The 22,757-nt window shown below is 56.1% G+C and overlaps 1 protein-coding gene across 5 annotated transcripts in view; it reads left to right on the forward strand.

The window, feature by feature from the left end:
* The window catches only part of OTOF (otoferlin), a 101,642-nt gene that overhangs the window by 62,358 nt on the left and 16,527 nt on the right, over positions 1-22,757 (forward strand). For 4 of the 5 annotated variants that reach the window (XM_034952792.3, XM_055108146.2, XM_008952428.4 and 1 more), the window contains exons 9-27: positions 1,481-1,612; positions 6,819-6,881; positions 7,265-7,349; positions 11,958-12,117; positions 12,942-13,128; positions 13,908-14,094; positions 15,491-15,714; positions 16,189-16,297; positions 16,918-17,098; positions 17,187-17,307; positions 18,815-18,915; positions 19,058-19,148; positions 19,275-19,391; positions 19,520-19,672; positions 20,031-20,220; positions 20,310-20,434; positions 20,854-20,988; positions 21,673-21,834; positions 22,314-22,433. In XM_034952792.3, the coding sequence (XP_034808683.2) occupies positions 1,481-1,612; positions 6,819-6,881; positions 7,265-7,349; positions 11,958-12,117; positions 12,942-13,128; positions 13,908-14,094; positions 15,491-15,714; positions 16,189-16,297; positions 16,918-17,098; positions 17,187-17,307; positions 18,815-18,915; positions 19,058-19,148; positions 19,275-19,391; positions 19,520-19,672; positions 20,031-20,220; positions 20,310-20,434; positions 20,854-20,988; positions 21,673-21,834; positions 22,314-22,433 (2,643 nt within the window). Of the gene's footprint in view, positions 1-1,480; positions 1,613-6,818; positions 6,882-7,264; positions 7,350-11,957; positions 12,118-12,941; positions 13,129-13,907; positions 14,095-15,490; positions 15,715-16,188; positions 16,298-16,917; positions 17,099-17,186; positions 17,308-18,670; positions 18,916-19,057; positions 19,149-19,274; positions 19,392-19,519; positions 19,673-20,030; positions 20,221-20,309; positions 20,435-20,853; positions 20,989-21,672; positions 21,835-22,313; positions 22,434-22,757 lie in introns of those variants that run through there. The other variant, XM_063594653.1, reaches the window with a different exon arrangement.

The following is a 22,757-nucleotide window of genomic DNA, read 5'->3' on the forward strand; positions in this document are numbered from 1 at the left end:
GCTGGTCACAGTGGCTCGTGCCTGCATTCCCAGCACTTTGGGAGGCCAAGGCAGGCAGATCACCTGAGGTCAGGAGTTCAAGACCAGCCTGGCCAACATGGTAAAACCCAATCTCTACTAAAAAAAAATACAAAAATTAGCCGGGCGGGGTGGCATATGCTTGTAATCCCAGCTACTTGGGAGGCTGGGGCAGAAGAATCGCCTGAACCCAGGAGGTGGAGGCTGCAGTGAGCTGAGATCATGCCACTGCACTCCAGGCCTGAATGACAGAGAGAGACTCAGTGTGAAGAAAAAAAAAAAAAAAGCCATTAATCATTTGTGGTAAGCTCCACAAGGAAGAATTTGTTGCAATCCCACCTGTGCCTGGCTCCAGCAGGTTTCCAGGAAACATTTGTTGCATGAATGAACAACTGAAATAGGGCTTCCCAGGATATAAGTAAGATTGCAGAGCTGGACGCCACATAAAGGACACAGCAGAGTGCACACAACATACAATCAGTAGGCTGAAAAAGGCGGCTCAGGCAGGCACCAAAGCCGCACTGGCCATACAAACAAAGAAATTCAGCAAACGGAGAGGAGGTAGCAATGTGGAAAGTGGGGGAGCCAAATTCCAGAAATGCAAAGACATATCAGAGGCCTGCAGGCTTACATGAGAATTCCTCGAGCAGGAAATTAAATGCAAGTTAATGAAAACTTTGAAAGCTTTATTCCTGAGTGCATGAAACCTGTGACATGGGTTTGGCAGCTCTTTCTGAAGCAGAGCCATCGACGCTGGGGAAGAACGCAGGGCACTTGGCATCACCTAGGAGCTTTAAAAATACAGATTCCAGGCTGGGCACGGTGGCTCATGCCTGTAATTCCAGCACTTTGGGAGGCCGAGGCAGACAGATCACTTGAGGCCGGGAGTTTGAGAACAGCCTGGCCAACATGGCAAAACCCCATCTGTATAAAAAATACAAAAATTAGCCCAGTGTGGTAGTGCATGCCTGTAATCCCAGCTACTCAGGAGGCTGAGGCAAAAGAATCACTTGAACCCAGGAGGCAGAGGGTTGCAGTGAGCCGAGATCATGCCACTGCACTCCAGCCTGGGCAACAGAGTAAGACTCCATCAAAAAAATAAAAATACAGATGCCTGAGCTGCATGTCCAGGATTGGATTGGATTGGTCTGGAGGTGGCCTGGGCATCAGTGTTTTTAATGCCTCTCCCTCCCTTCGGCCCAGCAAGTTAAGTCTAGTGAACACTGACTTAGAGGTTAGCCAACTCATACTCCTCTATAAATGAAGACACTGAGGCATAGAAGGAGAAAGAGCCAGGATTACCCAGCAGATGAGAGGCAGTGGTCAGAATGGAGCCCAGGAGGCCAGTGCTGGCTCCCGGGCCCTCCCTCTGACCCTGCTGCCCCAGCCCCTGGACCCCTGCGGGACCAGGCTCCTAGGCTCAGGCAGCTTTCCTTCTGGCTCCCCCTTCTCCTGCCTGCAGGTCAGCATCACGGTGATCGAGGCCCGGCAGCTGGTGGGCTTGAACATGGACCCTGTGGTGTGCGTGGAGGTGGGTGACGACAAGAAGTACACGTCCATGAAGGAGTCCACTAACTGCCCCTATTACAACGAGGTCAGTGGCCCTGTGGGGAAAGGAGCCTCTGTAAATATGGCAGGAGGGTGGCCCCAGCCCTCCCCAGGAGAAATAGGAGTGGCTGGAAGTCAAGGAGCACACAGGGCTACCAGCAGGGGTGATCCACCCTGTTACAACCCCCAGGACACTGACAAACAGAGCCACATCCTCTGAATCCTCTGAACACCCCAGTCTAGAGCACAGGCCGACACTGGTCTTTGAAGCGTACACCACCCGGGTGCTCCTGTGCAGACCCCAGCAGTGCCTGTGAAAGAACCCCCCCCCCACCCCACTCCCCAAGAGGCCTGGTTCCCACTGTTTCCCAGGCCAGAGCCCAAGGACAGGGCTGCCTCATTCCAACCCATGGTGGCACTGGCACCATTAGTAAGCACTTGCTACCAGCCAGGCATGCTCCTAAATGCTTCTGAACTGGACCATCCAAAGTTGTCACTATCAATTCCCTTTTACACAAGGGGACAGTGAGACTTCTGAAGGCAGACCTTGTCCAACCTCACAGTGCCAGCATCGCCCTTGGCGTGCTAGTGGGGTTCTGCCCTCTTGGCTCGGCTCCTTCATGGTTGCCTAAACTTCTGCGGGCTTCTCTCCAGAGCACTGGCCTTGATTTTGGGGTGTGAAAGAGAAAACATTTGGTACCCACTCCTATTCTTTCCAGCCATTTGAGGCCACATCAAGGGTGAGGGACCTCAGAGACCTTCTACTTTAATCTCCCCATCTTACAGAGGAGGATACTGAGGCCTCCATATGGAAGGGCCTTGCCCACAATCTCAGAGAGTGTTGCTGATAGAGCAGGGGCCAGGCTGCCCACCCAGCTTCCAGCCCAGGGCTCTGGCCACCATCACAAATATGGCACCTTGGTTCCCAGGCTCCAAATGGGACCCCATCATAATCAGCTCTGAGGAGGGATGTGAGAAATAGAGAAATACACTCACTCATCAAAACCCAAAGAATGGACTTAGAGGCATGAAGAACAGCGAAAGTGAGACTTTTAATAACGGTCTTGCAAGATGGAGTGTCTGGTAGGCAGGCACACCTGGGGCAGTCACAACAGGAATTTATCTCCTAGTGTGCAAGTCCCTCCCCCAGTTCCCCACTGGTCGAGTACTATGGGGTTACAATCTTCCCTGACGTCGCCTAAGTTTCATTTTCCCCGTTATAAGGTTATACCCCGCTCCCCTTCGATTTCCCCACTTAAGTTTCGATTTCCCAATAACAAACCTTTCTTCCCTTTCATGGGCTGACCCCTCCTCTACATTCTGTTCGCTTATTGTGTCCTTCTAGGTGCATGAGCCGTGTGGTTTGTTACATTCGCAGGTTGGATGCCAGTACTTAGACTTATCCTGCCTTGAAAATGGACCATTTAAAATGTTTTCTCACCAGGATGCCCAGGCCTTTCCCAGATGCCTGATCACACATCAGACTAACCCAGAAGCCACAGGCCTGGGCCCTGCCATCCCTTTCCCGGAGGGTTCCCCAGTCTGTTTCTCCTGGTGGCTCCAGGCAGTGAGGGGTGCCAGGCTGGCCCAAGTAAGGCAGCTGAGTCCCGTACCCTGAGGTGGGTGAGGGCTGAGGTGCCTCCTGTAGCTTGGGGGAGGGCATTTCTCAGGCACCTCTGAGAGTCCTCAGACTGTGCACCTGCAGGAAGAAAACCCAGGCCCACCTCTGCCCTTCAGCCCAGGCCTGGCCGAACTCTCCTTTGTGACCACAAATTGACTTTGCTGTCCCAGCTGCTTTCCCACAGGCCCCCCGAGCTGGACAACCTGCTCAGGACCCCTCCAGCCCCAAGGACATTCAGGATTGACATCTCTGGCCTTACGTTAGGACACATCCTGACTGGACAAGCCTCCGCCTAGATAAGCATCTATGTCCCCAAGACAGGCATGGAGACAGGTCCCTGTGGCCCCTGTGGTTACTTGATAGCAGTGAAGCCACTTTTGCTAACTTAAGGGATCTCCCTCCACCAGGCCCACACACCTTGGCTTTCATTCAAATTACTTCCTCTTTCCCAAGGGCACAGAGCTGCTCTCTCTACTCTGTGGCTCCCCCAGAAAACTCCTACTCACCCGGCAGGGCCCAGCTCAAATGTTCTTGCTACTGAGCAGCCTTGCCTGCTCTGTCTGGGTCAGAGGTCAGCACTCCCCTTTCTCTGCAGTGTTAATGTCCTGGAGTTGAGGTTGGTCCTCCGTGTCTCTGTCCTGCTGGTGGACTGGAGGCTCCCAGTCTCCTGCCTCGCTATTTGTTCAGAGCCAGGCATGTACTCGGAGGGGTTCAGTAACACTCACCCAAAGGAAGACACAAACAACCACTGAGCATCTGCCGCACACCAGACAGTGGCACGTGGGGCAACATGGAGGCTGCCGAGATGAAGGAGGCACAGTTTCCGCCCTGCGCAGGTCCCCTCCTTGTTTCAGCCTAGAATCTTTCTAAATTCCCTATTTACTTCCTCTAAGACTGACTATTCATTCTGCGCATCTTTGGACAATCTTAAATGTGTTTCTGATCACATTTTTGTTCTTTTTCACAAACCCAAATAGCTCTGATTTCGTTTCTGTTTCCTCTAAACTAGGGTTTCTCAAACTCAGCACTATGGTATCTTGGACTGGATAATTGTGGTGGGATTGTCCTGTGCTGTGTAGGATGTGAGCAGCATCTCTGGCCTCTACCCAGTAGATGCCAATAGCAACTCCCCTTAGTTACAGCTACCAAGACTGTTTCCAGACATGCCAAATGTCCCCTGAAATCGCCCTCAGTTGAGACCACCGTTCTAAACTATCTTACTATGATTCCTTCCAGCCCCAAATCAGCCTTTCCAGCCCCAAAGCTTTGTTTCCCTTTTCTTCTCTTTCTATGCCACATTCCTTTTCAATGAAGGGCCTCCTCCTCGTCGTGGGAATGTATTATTTCTGACTAATTATCTGAGCTGGTAGGAACCTTCCTTTGGCTCCATTAAAACAACAGAGGGAGGTGGGAACAATCAACATGACTTAGGTATCTAAGCTATTACAAAAGGAAAATATGCTCAGGAAATAACAGGAATTTGATTGCAGACAGCTCAGAGAGTTCGGGATTCTGGCTCTAGCTCAGCTAGCTCACTCCCCCGGGGCTGGCACATCTGCGGGCACCTGGCCTGATCACCCTGCCTGGCCCTGAGCCTGCCTGTGTGCAGGGAAGCTCAAAACCTTTGCCCTTCTGGAACAAGCTGGCCATTCACAAACCAGACTAAGGCTCCTTTCCTGTGTGTCCTGTGTGTGCATCTGGCCCCGCCCTGGGCATCTTGGGAGCGCCACCATCCTTCCTCCTGTTGAAAATCCACCTCTCCCCTTTGCCTTGGATCCTTCTCTTTCTACAGCTCAAAGAACCTGGCATTGCACAGCCCAACTCTGTCTTTGTTTTTCTTCCAGCCCCTTCTTCCTTGCCTATAAGGTGTTCTACTCCAGCATATGCTAAGTACAACCATGAAGACCCATGTGTGCTCAAGGACAGGAACTAGGAGTCTGTCACCTCTCTCTGGGCCTTTCCTCATTCCCACACACTGCTCCAATGACCTCCTTTTTCCCTCCACCCCTCCATAGTCAGACCACTTGGGTTGTCCTCACTTCCTCCCCCCAGTCACCCCTCAATCTCTGCAGGGTTTCTGCCTCCAGATGTCATTGACACTGCTCTCCTCAAGGTCACCAAGGACATTGCTGTTCCTGAGTATAATGTCCATGTCATCCTCCTCTCCCTTGATCACCCAGTTTCTTTCATCCCGCTGCCTGCTGCTCCTCTTGGGGGCCCCTCACCCACTCTCCTGCTTCCCCTGTCTCTCCAGCTCCATCTCCCCGGCCTGACTTCTTGGCTGAAAGGCTGTGTCTTCTTGGAGCCCTGACCTGGGCCTGCTTCCCCTCCCATGCTCTCCCCAGGTATCTCCTCCATCTCCAAGGTGTCAGTTACCATCTTGTGCTGACGATTCCCAAATCCATATCCCCACCCGCCTCCCCAGAGCTTCAGAACTCCGGCCAGCACACCCTGGGCCTGTTAGTGTCATGCACAGCTGTCGCTGCTTGCTATGTGCTTACCGTGGTGCACACCTGCGTTAAAGACTTGACCAGGGTGTCTCATTGCAACTTCACAACCACACCTTGAAGCCCCCCAAGTGAATGGCACCCCTGGAGCAGTTCAGCACGACAGCCCTGGATCATATCTCCACATTCATAGTATAATAGGTAAACTGAGGCTCAGGCAAGAAAGTGAGTGATCTAGCAGTAACCGCCAGGTGGGGCTGGCTCTGAAGCTGGTTTTACCCTCAGTGCTCAAGGGCCAGCCCCCAGCAGCCAGGAGCACGTTCTCTTCGGACATTTACCCCAAGCACATCGGAAATATTTCTCCCTTCTCCCCCACCATAGTTCACCAAAGCAGCAGCCCCTCTACTCACTGCCCCACACCCTCATCCTCAGCACCTGCACACCCAGGCCAGGGGAAGAGATGGGGACTGCAAATGTGCATGGCAGCCCACAGCACCAAAGGACAGTGCACGCCCATGGCATTTCACATTGACTGCCAACTAAGTGCTTGGCACACCATGGTTCATCTGCTCTGAGGCTTGCGTTATTTTGCAGTTTCACCTCTCTGAATTTGGGATGTGTCTCCTAGGCAGCCTTGTGGCTTCATGGCAATGTCCATGTGGCTTATTAAACCGTAGTATATCTTACAGCCAGTAGCCACTTTAGATTTGGTAAAATATGTTACACTGTCTCATCAGAGCCTCATAACAAGACTCTGAGGTGGGTGTCATTATCCCCATTTCACAGCTCAAAAAACTGAGGTTCAGAGAATGTGTTGCTCAAGGCCACACAGTTAAGAAGGTGCAGAGCGGGGACTAAAACCCAGGTCTCCTTGCTCCCTGGCCCTGTACCTCTTCTGAGCACAGTACAAGGGCATGGGCTGTCCCACCTACTGTTCCAAGTTCCTTTCCCACCCCACACTTGCCAGCGCCAGCCCCACCTAGGGGATGGGGCTCTGCTTCCTACCACCCACCACCAGGGTCAGTCAGGATCAGATGAGTTGCCTCTGCTGCTCCTCTGAACTTTGGGGCTCAGGGCAAATGTCTGGGGTGTAGACAGGCCCTGCGAGGAGGGAGGGGCCCAACACTGCCTGGGCTGTTGCTGCTGCCCTCAGTGACAGCAGGCCTGGATCCTTCCCCCTCCAGTACTTCGTCTTCGACTTCCATGTCTCTCCGGATGTCATGTTTGACAAGATCATCAAGATTTCGGTGAGTGGGGAGCAGCCCCTGGCAGGCAGGGCCACTCCCTCAAACTGCACCTTTGTGCAGACTTGAGAGGGGTCCCCTCTGTCTAGACCCATGATAAAGAGGCAGCGCCGTGCCTGGACACACGGCTGGGCAAGTAGGGACAGGCTGGATTCTGGCCCCCACCCACCCCTTTCATTGGATGCCTCTGAATAGTGCATTCGCCCGTACACAGTGGCCAGCAAGAAACTGGCGTGGGCAGGAGGAGCTGATGCTGAGCCTCAGTGAGCCACCCCACTCTGCCAAACGCCCTCCCACTTCACCACAAAGCTCGGGTCCCACCACTGCCCCATGGAAAGCCTCACCCTCGCTGGGCCTGACGGGTGGGCTGTGGTTCTGCCTGAAAGGTGATTCACTCCAAGAACCTGCTGCGCAGTGGCACCCTGGTGGGCTCCTTCAAAATGGACGTGGGAACCGTGTACTCGCAGCCAGGTGAGTACCTGCGCATGGCCAGTCAGTCGAGGTGTGCATGGCTCAGGGAGCGTGGTGCACGGGGCCCTTCCCACTGTGGCAGTTCCTGGGAAAAGGCTGGCAAGGACCACAGTCTGGCGACTGTTAGTACACACAGCCATCTGGCCTGCGGAGAAGTGGCGCACACAGTCTGTACACAAATGCAATGAGCAACTGCGCACCCAGTCTGGTGGGTTCTCACTCATAATTAAGTGAGTAACTCTGCACAGAGCCTGGAAGGAGCTTCATCACTCGCTCTGGAGTGCATGGCAGGCTGGTGCATCACTGGCCATAGGCAGGCTGACCAGTAGTGGTAGAGGATGCAGTGAGGGAGACCCGTCACAGCCTGCAGAGAGGCTGCGCCCAGACTCCTGCCTCCTGGGCTGGCACCTGCTGAGCAGAAAATAACCCCTTTCCACCCCTCACAGGACCCTGCCGTCCCCTTTTACAGTTGAGGCTCAGAGCCAGGGCTTGCCCCAGCCACACAGCTGGCTGGGGGTGAAGTCAGGCTGTGTGTCCCCAGAGCCTCACTGAGCCACACTATCCAATCTGAATGCGGTGATGCTGGTCAATGCCAGATGTAGTGCGGCGGCCTCTGAGGGACTCTGGTCTCTGAAAACACTTCTTACAAGAGCCCCAGGCTTTTGGGCAGCCATGTGTGCTCCGTGGCATCCTGTAGGGTAACAGCAATGGTGTTGGCAAGGGAACCCCAAGGGGTGGCCCAGAGGGCTTGTGAGGTGGGCCAGGCAGAGGAAGTGCCTCAGCCTGCCAGATGACAGCTCACCACGTGGGCAGGTTAGGGACCTCCCTGTGTCCCTGAAGTGAATGCACTGCTCAGAGTGCTGTAATGACCCCATTAGGCGCTTTGACAGTGAGAACATAATTTCACCCAATTGTCACATTGGACCCTCACAAAACAGTAATGTAGGCAGCAGCATTTCTTCCCATTTTGCAGATGAGATAAATGAGGCTAAGAGAAATGAAGGGGCTTAGAGATACCACTAAACTAGTAGGTTGAACAAATTGGCAATCGCTTGTGGTTCAACCTAAGAGACGTCCAGCTGGTGCACATTACAACTATGACTTAGACCAGGGAATCTGAGTCCAAAACCAAGAGTATACACATAAAAATCACAAGATCATAGAACACTCAAGCTGCCCAAGAACTGAAAAACTTCTAGTCCAGCCTCTGTGAAGATAAACTGAAGCCCAAGGTGATGAAGGGGTTTGTCCACCATCTAGGAGTAGCACCCCTGTCTCCAGCTCCCAGGCCAGTGCCTTTGCCACCACCCCACACATGCCATAGCCCTCAGCGGAGGGCAGCCCTGCTGACCATCAGTGCCATGGGGAGCAGGGAAGAGTCGGCCTCCTGCCATGTTGCTTTCCAGGAAGCATGCATAGCCGTGGACTACTTGCTTGGAATGACTGGCATCCCTGAGGATAAGCTCCTCCCAGGGCTGAGCAGTGGCCCGGGTACCACTGGCAGGCCTGAGGCCGAGAGCCAAGAGAAAGTCAGGGGGTGGAGAAAAAGGCGGAGATTAGTCTAATATGGACCTCTGGGCTTCTGGGTAGTAAAGTCCTGGTGAGGAAACCACCAGGGCATCAGTAAGTGCCAGATGTTGGGCTAAGCTCACTGTCCCAGCAGGCCTCACCCTCACGACCCCATATAGGCATCATTCCCATTTCACCATAAGGAAACTGAGGCTCAGCAGGCTTAAACAGCTGGTCCAGGGCCACATTGTGAGTAAGCGGCAGAAACAGGATGTGGGCTGAGGTCTCCACTTGGGTAACCTAGCTCGAGATTTGCTGCTCTTGCTGAATCCAGCCCTGAGCCTGGTGCTCTCCTGTCCCTGGGAGGGCACCAGGCACCCTGTCCCAGGGATAGGAGAGCCTGAAGTCACATGGATCCTGGAGTTGAGACCCAATGTCTTTACTCTGATAGCTCCAGTTTGGCCTGAACTTCTTGATGAGTCGTTAGTTCCAGCCAGGGCATTGTTGGACAGCATGCTCCCAGAGACACTCCTGGGTGCTGCTGGGAAGCTTTGGGTGGTGTCGATATCTCTTGGAACTGGAAGGGGTTTCCCGAGAGACCCTCTTCTCACCCTGGCAGGACCACATTTTGTCATTTGTACCACCAGATGCAACATCAGGAAACTGTTTACTGTTTGCTACTCTCTGTTGGGGGTGAGGACGGGCCATACACTCATCCTCATAGATCATAGAGGAAGTCAGGGCCATACACTCATCCTCATAGATCATAAAGGAGGTCTGGGATGCAGCAACTTCCCCAGCTGGGCTACCCTTGACTGGCAGGTGTCAGCCCCAGGCTGAAGGGAGGTGAAATGATGTTTCAGGCTGGTAAGCATATAGCTCAGGATCTCATGTGGTCCTTGTATCTCTAGCCTGAGATCACACAGTATTAGGACTAGAAGGGCCTCAGAAGTCATCAGTCAAGTGTTAACCTGATGTAGGGACCCCCACAGCACCATCTCTGATTGGTCCTGTAACCTTGCTTAGTCCTCCCAGAAATGGGGCACTCACTACTTCTTATTTTAGATATCTTCACTTTCTTTAGGTCATCTCAAAATCTGTCACCCTGTAACCTTCACCCACTTTCACAGGTCTCTCTTTCAGGACAAAAAGAAAAATAGACTTTAAATTTGAAGATAAATTTTACATTCCTCCTGAATCGTATTCTCTTTCTTTGCTAAATGTCCCCAATTCATCTAACCATGCACACCTCTATACATCTACCCCTGTATCCATCCATCCACTCACCCACCCATCTACAAATCCATCCACCCACCTGTCCACAGATCCACCCACCCATCCATGTATCCATCCATTCACCCACCAATCCATATATCCATTGGTCCACCCACCCACCCATCCATGAATCCATCCACCCACCCACCCGCCTGTCTACAGATCCACCCACTCACCCATATATCCATCCATCCACCCACCCACCCATCGATATATCTACCCACCCATCTATCCACAGATCCATCCACCTACCCACCCATCCACAGATCCACCCACCCATATATCCACCCATCCACCCACCCATCCATATATCTACCCACCCACCTGTCCACATGTTAATGGCTCCTTCTATCCAGTAATCCATTCACCATCTGTCCGTCTATCTCTCAGCCGGCCAGGCAGCTCACCACCCATCCCTCTGCCCATTTATGCACCCATTCATTGAGCTTTCTGTCCATCTCCTCATCCGACACACATCTGCTCTGGTAAGACCTGAAGCTCCTGGGATTCCTGGGACACGGCCCCTCCCTGGAGGCCTGCCAGCCTGGCTGAGGTTCTCCAGTGACTCCTCATCCACGTGCCTTCCTGCCCTCTCACCTTGCTTGTCCCTCTCTTCATACTCTACTGTGGCATTATCTTTTCTGAGACACAGGTGGCCTGGCTATTCCCAGAAAGGCCAACCTCTGCACACAGCCCCTAACATCTCCGGGAGCCCACCAGGGCCACAGGCTTGCAGGACGCAGGCCTGGGCTACGGTAGAAGGTGGAAGAGGAGGGAGTGAAGGAGGGAGGTGCTGAGTCCCTGAGAGTTCAGTGCCCACCTAACATCCCGGGAAGCAGATTCCTAAGGCACAGTGATGCGCTTCCCTTTGCTTGCCCACTGGGCTTAAAGTAAACCTGAAGGGGCAAATCCTTCCTAAAGCGCCTCCTTCCCTGACATCCGTCCTTTCCTCCACACAGTCATAGGTCATGGGACACTGGGATGAGACTGACAATCCCTGTCTTTAGGAGACTCTCAGTCTAAAATCAGAGCCAAACAATACCCAGATCAGCACAGTGAGATGGGAGGTGTGCATGGAGAGCACAGAGAACAAACACTAAAGAGCCCAGGATCAACTCTTCCGAGGAAGTCAGGGAGGGCTGCATGGAGGAGGAGAAACTTGAGCAAAATGAGTAGAAGTTTACAAATTGAATAGGGAGAAAGACAGGTGGAGGTGGAGAGAACAGGAATGAGGGCATTCCAAGCTCAAAGAGCAGCAGATGCAAAGGCATGGAGGTATAAAAGGGCATATAAAACCGCAACACCTGTTCAGCAAGGAGGAACACAGGGCTGGGTGGGCTCAGCAGAGTGAGTCAGGGAGCACTAAATCAGGAGCCTGCAGGCCATGCCTTTTGTCTTCACCCCAAGGCACTGGGAAGCCCCAGAGGGGCTGAAGATGGGGAGCAGGAGCATGAGCCTCCACCTGGGAAGGCCCTGTGTGCAGCTGTGTCCTTCACAGCTATGTGAAGGCTGGCTGACTGGGGTGGGGCCATAGAAGAGGCCACAGGCAGAAAAACCCAATTAGGAGGAGGCTGTCGTGCTTCCAAGTCACACCACTGATGGGATATATGTCCATGGGCAGGCCGTGCACCCACTGCCCCAGCTCCAGAGGACCTCAGACTCTATCATACCCTGGGCTAGGGACAGGCAGAGCTGTGGCCCCAGGTCCCGGGACTCTAGGGACCAAGACAGCATTTGGTTCTGCCACCCCTTGGCCTGCCCTGAGCACTGGGAGATGCTCTGGGTGGGGGCGTCTGGTGCAGTGCCCACCCCTCATCATTGCAGAGCACCAGTTCCATCACAAGTGGGCCATCCTGTCTGACCCCGATGACATCTCCTCGGGGCTGAAGGGCTACGTGAAGTGTGACGTTGCCGTGGTGGGCAAAGGGGACAACATCAAGACGCCCCACAAGGCCAATGAGACCGACGAAGATGACATTGAGGGGTGAGGCCCAGCTACCCCAGCCCCTGGAGTCTGAGCCAGCCCTTCCTTCCCCCAGGGAGCCCCCGGTGAGGGTTTGCTCAGAGCACCTGCCACCCGTCTCCCTCACCCTGCTCTCACTCACTCTCCCAAGCAGCCCCACTCTTCCGAGGCAGGGCAGGGGCAGGGGGTGATGGAGGATGGCTGAGAATAACAGTCCTTTGACATCCTTTCTGCCAGTGAGAAACGGGTTGGGAAGAGTCGATGCTGGCAGACCAGAGCCAGCAGCTGCTGGGTCCTGAGTATAGCAGCAGGAAGTGCTGGGAGAGCCAAGGTTTCTTCTGGTGTGCCAATTCCAGGCAGCTGATAGCAGCTGTTGAGAAATATTCTGTGACCTTGTCTGGAGTCAGTGGGTAAAAGTGCTGGGATCAATGAATCCTGTCTTTTGTGAGCTGGGGGACAGAGAGTGGCTACTGTGAAGTTTTTGTCTACAAAACAAAAGATAAGGCACAAAACTATAAAACACTGACAATAATACTAAGATCATATCCCAATGTACAATCTACAAAGCACTCATATGTTTTAGCGTGCTTGAGCCGATCATATTCTTGGGAGGTGGGTATTATTACAGCCACCTCAACAGTGAGGAAACGGCAGCTCAGTGAGATGGGAAGATTTGCCCAGAATCCCACAAGGGGCAAGTTCCATGAACGCAAGTGTCTAATCCTAGCCTTGCTCCCTCAGCTGTCCCTTAGAGACTGTGCCAGGACCCAGGAGTGTGTAGATGCCAGGATGGGGGTTGGGGACCTGGACCTGGTGACCATGGCCCTGGCTGTATGTGCTGGCAGGAACTTGCTGCTCCCCGAGGGGGTGCCCCCCGAACGCCAGTGGGCCCGGTTCTATGTGAAAATTTACCGAGCAGAGGGGCTGCCCCGTATGAACACAAGCCTCATGGCCAATGTAAAGAAGGCTTTCATCGGTGAAAACAAGGACCTCGTGGACCCCTACGTGCAAGTCTTCTTTGCTGGCCAGAAGGTACTGGGGTATGAGGTACAGGAGGCTGGGGCTGGGTGACAGGTATCACAAGGGCAGGCTGATGGGTGTGGGGCCTGGGGCAGCTGGGCAGGTAAGACAAAGCTGGAAATCATGTTGGCCAGCAAAATCATGTTGGCCAGGGACGGACTTAGAGGATCCTCACTGCCTCCTGGAGTCCTTAGACTGAGAGCTGCGCAGGGGGCATGAGAGGGAGGAGAGGCTGGGGGTGTGGGAAGAGTGGAGACAAGTCCACACACAGGCACGCACACACACATGCACCCACTCACACACGCACGCATACCAACTCACACACGCAGACGCACCCACTCACCCGTGCACATGTGCACCCACGAATACACACACATGCACCCACTCACACACGCACACACACCCACTCACACATGCACACACACCCACTCACACATGCACACATGCACCCACTCACACACGCACGCATACCCACTCACCCATGCACACATTCACCCACGAATACATACACACATGCACCCACTCACACACACATGCACCCATTAACACACGCACACATGCACCCACTCACACACGCACACATGCATCTGCTCACGCACACATGCACCCACTCACGTACACATGCACCCACTCATACACACATATGCATCCACTCACACACGCACGCACACCCACTCACACATGCACACATGCGCCCACTCACACACGCACACATGCGCCCACTCACACACACACACGCACCCACTCACACACACATGCCACGCCCTCACCCGTGCTCCCCCTTCCACCAGGGCAAGACTTCAGTGCAGAAGAGCAGCTATGAGCCCCTGTGGAATGAGCAGGTCATCTTTACAGACCTCTTCCCCCCACTCTGCAAACGCATGAAGGTGCAGATCCGAGACTCGGACAAGGTCAACGACGTGGCCATCGGCACCCACTTCATTGACCTGCGCAAGATTTCTAATGATGGAGACAAAGGTCAGCAGCGGGAGACCCGGTGTGCTGGGGGGCAGGGAGTGGCCTGAAGGGAAGGAATAGGTGAGATCCCCTCTCTTCACACCACCGTCATCAGCTCTGGACCTCAGCCTCACAGGCGCTTCCAGGGCCTTGGCAGCAGCCCCTGCCTCAGGGGGAGGGTGAGGATTTGTGGCTCAGGTCGGCTCAGAGCTGGCCTGAGCCCAGCTGACTGGATTTGTCAGCTAGTAGTTGTGTGACCTGTTTTCCCATTTGTAAAGTGAAAATAATAATGATTATATGATATGATAATTATAGTATGATATGCACATTATAGCAGTGTATATACTGCATTTGTATATAATTACAGTGTGTGTGTGTATATATATATGATACCTAATAGTAGTGCCTATCTGCAGACTTGCAGGGATTGACCACCTCCTAGGATCCCTGCCTTGTGCTGGGTTCCAAGGACATAGAGTGAGATAAGAATCTATTCGTGGATCAAAGTGCTCACTGTGTATTGAGGAGATAGATGTGCTACCAAATGGTCAAAACATAAGGCAGAAGACACAAAAGGCCACATGTTGTCTGATCCATGTGTGTGAAACATCCGGAAAACCTATAGAGACAGAAAGTAGATTGCCGGTTTCCAGGTGCTAAAGGGAGGGGATTGGGACTAACTGCTAAATAGGTGCAGAGTTTCTTTTGAGGGGGTGGAACTGCTCTGGAAGTAGATGATGGTTTATAACATAGTGAATATACGAAAAACCACTAAAATGTACACTTTAAAAGGGTGAATTTTATGTCATGTGAAGTATATCTAAATTTTTAAAATGCTACAAGTGTGTTTTTAAAAAAAAGGCAGAATAAAAAGGAAATGAACCAAAAAAACTGGATCATGCGACCCCTGTCAGAGGCCTGACAAACCTTAGCCATAAGAGAAGGGACTTGTGCCTAGGAATTGGGAAGGCTTCGTGAGGAAGCAGCATTTCACAGGCAGAGATGGAGAGGGAGGGCCTTCAGCGAGGAGGGGAGGGGTCTGCAGCAGCAGGGTCACCGTGGTGGGACAGAGCTGCAAAAATGGCACAGGGCCCAAGGTCATGCTGGGGACTTGGAAGGACTGGCTCTGTCCTACAAGTAGACTGTTGACAATTCCTGCTCTAAGTTCCAGGAAGCAGGGAGCTAGACTTTGCCTTCCCACTGCTTCCAGCTCAGGCCCCCGCAGGGAAGAAATAGACCCAAGAGAGTGCTCCACCCCAGCGCAGTGTGAGAAGGCTGCCCCACACCTGAATGGCACACATGAAGTTCTCAGCTCAGCACCCAGGAGCTGGAGGCCAGGGACCCCCAAAAGAGGCCCCTCTTCCCCAGGGAAACTGGATGTGACGCGGCCCCCTCATTTTTCTTCCCACTGCCACAGGCTTCCTGCCCACACTGGGCCCAGCCTGGGTGAACATGTACGGCTCCACACGTAACTACACGCTGCTGGACGAGCATCAGGACCTGAACGAGGGCCTGGGGGAGGGTGTGTCCTTCCGGGCCCGGCTCCTGCTGGGCCTGGCCGTGGAGATCCTAGACACCTCCAACCCTGAGCTCACCAGCTCCACAGAGGTGCAGGTGGAGCAGGCCACGCCCATCTCGGAGGTGAGACCCCAGGCACTGTGCTGTCCCCCAGGGCCTCCAGCTCAGCCCCCTTCTCCCTGAGTCACCTGGGTCCCAGGCTTTGCCTGTTGCTGCCCTGTCTACCTGAGGAGTCAGACCTCAGGATAAGGTTTCTCCCCAGGAAGCAGAGGCCCCCACTCAGCCCCCCAACAGGACTCTGCCCTCGTCCACTGCCTGCCTGTGCTCTGTCTCACAACGGCCGCCAGGTCTCACGATGGTGCCTCCCCTCTGCCCCTCTTCCCAGCCACGGCTGTCCCTGTGGTGTCCGCAGCCAGCCCTGCTTCCATGGATATCCAGGCTGGGGGGCCGTTGGGGTGTGGGCTTCCTGGCCCCAAAGCCGGGGGGGATGCCCCCACCATCCACCCCCAGGGCCTGTCTGTGAGACGGAAGGAGGCCTGGCCCCCGACCTGCCACCCTTACTCAAGCTCAGGAATGCTTTGAACTGCCTCCCCACAGAGCTGTGCAGGTAAAATGGAAGAATTCTTTCTCTTTGGAGCCTTCCTGGAGGCCTCAATGATCGACCGGAGAAACGGAGACAAGCCCATCACCTTTGAGGTCACCATAGGTGAGTGCTGGGCCCACAGCAGGCTTCAGGCCTAGGTGAGCGCTGGCCCCACGGGAGGCTTCAGGCCTAGGTGAGTGCTGGGCCCACGGGGGCTTCAGGCCTAGGTGAGTGCTGGGCCCACAGCAGGCTTCAGGCCTAGGCTGCAGGTGGTAAGTGTGAGGCTCTGCACCTCAGCCCTGTCCTCACTCTTGTAGGGAACGTTGACCCCTTTCCCCCGAGAGGCCTCAAGCCCCCACAAAACACCTTTGTGTGTGCATGGGGTGGACCACGCCCCATAAAGGGGCCAACCCTCAGCTCCACCTACAGGGTGAGGCTGTGTTTGGGACCTGGGGCAGAGGGCAGGGAGAAGCCCTTCCCGGAGCTGGAGAGGAGAGAGTGGGAACTCAGGCCACAGCCTGGGCCAGGGCTGGGCCTCGCACTCAGGCGTCATGAGGACTCCCTGACTCTCAGCGGAGTGGGGACACGGGGTAATGCTCTCTGGCTAATGATGTGTCACATCTGAGCCCCATTCCCTGACTCTCCCTCTCCCCTTTCCCAAACCCAAGGCAGCACCGGATTGGACGGTGGGAGGGGCCTGGTGGGGAATGCACTCTAGGCCTTCTGGGCCCATTCTGCTCCAGGCAACTATGGGAACGAAGCTGATGGCCTGTCCCGGCCCCAGCGGCCTCGGCCCCGGAAGGAGCCGGGGGATGAGGAAGAAGTAGACTTGATTCAGAACGCAAGTGATGACGAGGCCGGTGATGCCGGGGACCTGGCCTCAGTCTCCTCCACTCCACCAATGCGGCCCCAGGTCACCGACAGGTGGGCCCAGCCTCCCATCCTCCTGTGGCCTGGCCCTCCCACCTCCCTGGGCCCCCAAGACCTCACCTCCCGCCTCTGCCCACCCCAGGAACTACTTCCATCTGCCCTACCTGGAGCGAAAGCCCTGCATCTACATCAAGAGCTGGTGGCCGGACCAGCGCCGCCGCCTCTACAATGCCAACATCATGGACCACATTGCTGACAAGCTGGTCAGGGCCAGGCCAGGGGCCAGCAGGGGTGGGGTCCTGGGGGAGACGGCGCTGTCAGAGGGCCTTCCCTGGAACACACAAAGCTGGTCTGCCCAGGGGGCTGCAGGAACGGCCCCAGCAGGACCTCTGTTCCCATCCTCAGCCCCAGGTCCCAGGCACAGACAAGGGCAGGAGCCACCTCTAGTCACTGCAGCCTCCAGCGAACCCTGGGGCAGGAGTGTTGGGTTCCCTGATTTTTCCAGAAATCTTAAAAGCAAGGCTAGGGAGACAGGTGTGGTGGCTCACGCCTGTAATCCCAACACTTTGGGAGGCCAAGGCAGGTGGATCACCTGAGGTCAGGAGTTCGAGACCATCCTGGCCAACATAGTGAAATGCCATCTCTACTAAAAATGCAAAAATTAGTGGGGCTTGGTGGCGGGCACCTGTAATCCCAGCTATTCGGGAGGCTGAAGCAGGAGAATCGCTTGAACCCGTGAGGCGGAGTTTGCAGTGAGCCGAGATGGCGCCACTGCACTCCAGCCTGGGCAACCGAGCAAAACTTCATCTCAAAAAATAAAATAAAATAAAACAAAATAAAAAAGCAAGGCTAGGGAAGGGAAATGGGGAAAAGGGAGAAGCGAGCAGTGTCTGAAGCTCAGGAGCTGCCCCCTCCTCCTCTGCCCACCCCTCTCCCCCCTTGAGCCATGGGCACTGACTGGGTGAGGAGTGCAGCTGTTGGCATGAGACCTCCTTCTCCCCAGCCTGGGGAAGCAGGGACCAGCAGATAATCCCACTCTTCCCTGAGCTGTTGCTGTTCCCTGTTGAAGTTCCCTGAAGCTCAGCCAGCTCATATTTTATAAAAATGAATTAAAACCTCCAAAAAAATCAAGGCTAATATGAGGTCTGCTCCCAGCCCCCTCCCAATGTCCTCCTTGTCATCCCTGTCTTGTGACTATAACCACAATTAAAGCCCATAGCCTTTGCAGTGTGACTTGGGTCTGCAGTTATCTGCAAGGCTTCCCCCTAAGGAGCTGGGGTACAAGCTGACCTGTGTTTCCTGTGGGACCTGGGTCTCACAGCCCTCCCAGTGCTCTCAGAGCCAGAGCCACTCCCTCTTCCCCCAGGCATCTGTTCCCATCCCCTGCCACAGGCCCCAGCATTCTGGAGTGACGTCAGGATCTTGGCACATCCAGTCCTAGGGTTTCCCTCTGTCTCTGGCCAGCCCTGAGCCCCCTAGCCCTGAGTTCTGCCCAGGCCCTGTGAGCTCACCAGAGCCACAGACTCACAGCCCAGAGGTGGCTTCTTCCTTCAGGAAATGAAGAACCCATGAACACCAACATCTCCAGGTTCTGAGAACAGAACCTGGGAAATTGATGACTTCCTCATGATCACCGATACTCAGGATGGCCCTAGCGAGAGCTCCCAGATCATGAGGTCCCTCACTCCCCTGATCAACGGGGAGGAGGCATTTGGGGAGGCTGGGGAGGCGGGGCTGTGGCCCAGCATCACCCACACTCCTGATTCACAGGAAGAAGGCCTGAACGACGTACAGGAGATGATCAAAACGGAGAAGTCCTACCCTGAGCGTCGCCTGCGGGGCGTCCTGGAGGAGCTGAGCTGTGGCTGCTGGTGAGAAGGGAGGGGCGGCAGGTGGGGGGAGGATGAGGCGGAACTGGACAAAGGGGACCCTGCCAGGGCTGGGCAGATAAGGAAGAAACTACAGAGCCCCTGCTGGTCAGGCTCGCTAAACCCCGGCTCCCCCTACCCTCAGCCGCTTCCTCTCCCTCGCTGACAAGGACCAGGGCCACTCATCCCGCACCAGACTTGACCGGGAGCGCCTCAAGTCCTGCATGAGGGAGCTGGTGAGGACCGACTGGACAGCGGGGACTGGAGGGAGGGCCTGGCTGTGAGAAGGTGTCACAACCCCCTTTGTCATGGCCTGAGCTGTCCCCCAGTTGCTGGGTTCACTGACACCCCCTCCTTCGCAGGAAAACATGGGGCAGCAGGCCAGGACGCTGCGGGCCCAGGTGAAGCGGCACACGGTGCGGGACAAGCTGAGGCTGTGCCAGAACTTCCTGCAGAAGCTGCGCTTCCTGGCGGACGAGGTGCGGCAAAAGGGGTCGGGGCTTTGCCTCATCCAGGGCTGGCTCTCTGGGGCCCCTCAGGCTCAGGGGGCTCAGTCAGGAGGCTGGACCCCCTTACCCGCTGCCCCTGGCCACCCCCCAACCCCCAGCCCCAGCACAGCGTTCCCGACATCTTCATCTGGATGATGAGCAACAACAAGCGTGTCGCCTATGCCCGTGTGCCCTCCAAGGACCTGCTCTTCTCCATCGTGGAGGAGGAGACCGGCAAGGACTGCGCCAAGGTCAAGACGCTCTTCCTCAAGGTGCTGGAGGGAGCAGGATGGATGGGGGCCTGGGTCCTTTCAGGGGAGCAGCAGCCCCCACCTGGGGCTGGACGGCCTGAGTGACAGGGTGGGGCCTTCAAGCAGCAGGTGCTCAGAGAAGAGCCAAGAATGGGAAGGAGGTGGGGGAAGGGGTGGGGAAGGAGGTGGGGGAAGGGGTGGGGAAGGGGGCATGACGGCCCCCTGCCCATCCCCCTGCCTCCACCGGACCCCAGCCCAGCGGGATGGCTGTGAATGGGCAGGGCAGCTCTGACCAGGGCCTCTGCCAGCCCCTGCCCCTTCCCCACCCCTTGGGCCCTGGCAGCCGTCAGGCTCCTGGTGACCCCATGCCCGCCCCCAGTTGCCAGGGAAGCGGGGCTTCGGCTCGGCAGGCTGGACAGTGCAGGCCAAGGTGGAGCTCTACCTGTGGCTGGGCCTCAGCAAACAGCGCAAGGAGTTCCTGTGCGGCCTGCCCTGTGGCTTCCAGGAGGTCAAGGCAGCCCAGGGCCTGGGCCTGCATGCCTTCCCACCCGTCAGCCTGGTCTACACCAGTGAGTGAGGACCCCTCACTCGAAGCCTCACCTGGGAGGGGGCTGGAGGGGCTGCCCATCCCGGAACCTCAGGCTGCCCTTCCCCACAGAGAAGCAGGCGTTCCAGCTCCGAGCGCACATGTACCAGGCCCGCAGCCTCTTTGCCGCCGACAGCAGCGGACTCTCAGACCCCTTTGCCCGCGTCTTCTTCATCAATCAGAGTCAGTGCACAGAGGTGAGGGCCTGGGAGGAGGGAGTGGCTCTGGCTTTGAGAGCACAGGAAGCCTGTGAGCCTGTGGGGACTGGAGCCTGTGGGGCCTGTGAGCCTGTGGGGCCTGGAGCCACAGGTCAGCCAGTGCCCCGGTTTCTCAGGGGAAGCCCTGCAGATAACTGCAGCAGACGCGGGTCACACTGGAAAGGCTATGGGCTTTAGCTGTGGTTATATTCACAAGACAGGGATGACAAGGAGGACATTGGCAGGGGGCTTGGGCCAAACCTCATATTAGCCTTGATTTTAAGATTTCTGGAAGAATCAAGACACCTGTCACTCCTGCCCCCAGGTTCCGTGGAAGCTGAGTGAGTAGGGGTGGCTTCTGTTTGTGCATCTGCCCACCCTCTGTCACTTGTCCCCTGTCTCCCCATCCCATGCTGCAGGTGCTGAATGAGACCCTGTGTCCCACCTGGGACCAGATGCTGGTGTTCGACAACCTGGAGCTCTATGGTGAAGCTCATGAGCTGAGGGACGATCCGCCCATCATTGTCATTGAAATCTATGACCAGGATTCCATGGTATGGGTGGGCTCTGGTGCCAGGGACCCCAGCAGCACCACACCTGGCCCTTGTTCCCTGCACTCCACCTGCACTGAGGCTGTGCCCTCACCTCCGCCACCCACCTGCAGAGCTCCTTGGCCAGGTGCTGGCTGGGAAGCTGGGAGTGGGGGCTGACATCTAGCTCCTCCTGCCTGCTTGCGGCAGCCTGACCCCTTCCCGGGCCAGGACATCCTCACCTCCTGTCACCTACAGACTGAGCCCTGAAGGTGTGCCAGCAAGTCCTGCTGTCACTAGCCTCCCCACCCCAGGGCTCCCTGACCCCTGCCCTCACCTACCACAACCAGTAACAGCCTTGCCGTCCTCTGTGGAGGTTCTGGAGCAGGGAGTAAGGGATTGGGGTGACCCCCGAGAGTTAGCGAGCCACCTTCTCACATACCACCTCAGCTGCTGAGGTGCCCAGATAGCCCTGGACTAGAGGTAGGAGGACCTCATGTCTAGTCCTGAGCTGGGCATCTGCCATTTACTGACGGCTTGGCCTTGAACAAGTCTTTGGTGGGCCCTGAGACTTGGTTTCCTCATCTGTAAAATGGGGTGATCACACCTGTCCCTTACAACAACTCATGGGGCTGTGGTAAGGACCAAACGAGATCACAGGTGTGGACAGCAAGCACCAAGAGGCTTCTGGGTTGTCTGTTGCGTCAGGGCAAAGCTGACTTCATGGGCCGGACCTTCGCCAAACCCCTGGTGAAGATGGCAGACGAGGCGTACTGCCCACCCCGCTTCCCACCTCAGCTCGAGTACTACCAGATCTACCGTGGCAACGCCACAGCTGGAGACCTGCTGGCGGCCTTCGAGCTGCTGCAGGTAGGACTGCAGGGAAGAGGGGCTGAGGCCTGGGAACTGGAGGCTGGGAGTTGGGGCCTAGGGCTGGGGGCTGGAGCCTGGGGGCTGGAGCCTGAAGGCTGGGGCCTGGGGTCTTGGGCCTGAAGTCTGGGGCCTGGGGTCTGGGGCCTGGGGGTGGGGCCTGGGGGCTGGAGGCTGGGGCCTGGGGTCTGGGGCCTGGAGGCTGGGGCCTGGGGCTGGGGGCTGGGGCTGAGGGCTGGGGCCTGGGGCCTGGGGCCTGAGGGGTTAGGGCCTGGGCGTTAGGGCCTGGGGGTTGGGGCCTGGAGCTGGGGCCTGGGGGCTTGGGCCTAGGGGCCTCTCTCCTACCCATCCTGACCAAAGCTGGGGGCGTGGTCCTTAGGGGGTTTCCCTGTCTCCCCAGATCATGGCAAACAACTCATGGGGAAAGAGACCCTGTCCCTGGGCTCCCCAGTGTGTGACCTGTGACCCCCATTCCCCAGATTGGACCAGCAGGGAAGGCTGACCTGCCCCCCATCAATGGCCCGGTGGACGTGGACCGAGGTCCCATCATGCCTGTGCCCATGGGCATCCGGCCCGTGCTCAGCAAGTACCGAGTGGAGGTGCGAGGGCTCTGTGTGGCCCTTCCCTTTTGGATGAGGAGTCTGAGGACCCAGGAGGGGAAGTGGCTTGTCATCCCCCTCCCACCACCATCACCAGGAGCCAGCAGCAGACCCAGGCTCCTGCCCCAGCCCAGGGCCTGCCCCCATCTGCACCAAGTCGCACTCCCATGTCCCAGGACCATGCCCAGCCCTCCTGTCTGCACCCCTGACTCTGCACCCCTTCTCCGGGCAGCCCCACCCTCATCCCTGGAGAACGCCTGCCCCTCCTCTGCTCTCCTGGCCCTGCTCCCACCCTTTGAAATCTGGGGTGAACTACTGCCCATC

This window comes from Pan paniscus, chromosome 12 (genome assembly GCF_029289425.2).
Source record: "Pan paniscus chromosome 12, NHGRI_mPanPan1-v2.0_pri, whole genome shotgun sequence".
In the NCBI taxonomy this organism is placed as follows: Eukaryota; Metazoa; Chordata; class Mammalia; order Primates; family Hominidae; genus Pan; species Pan paniscus.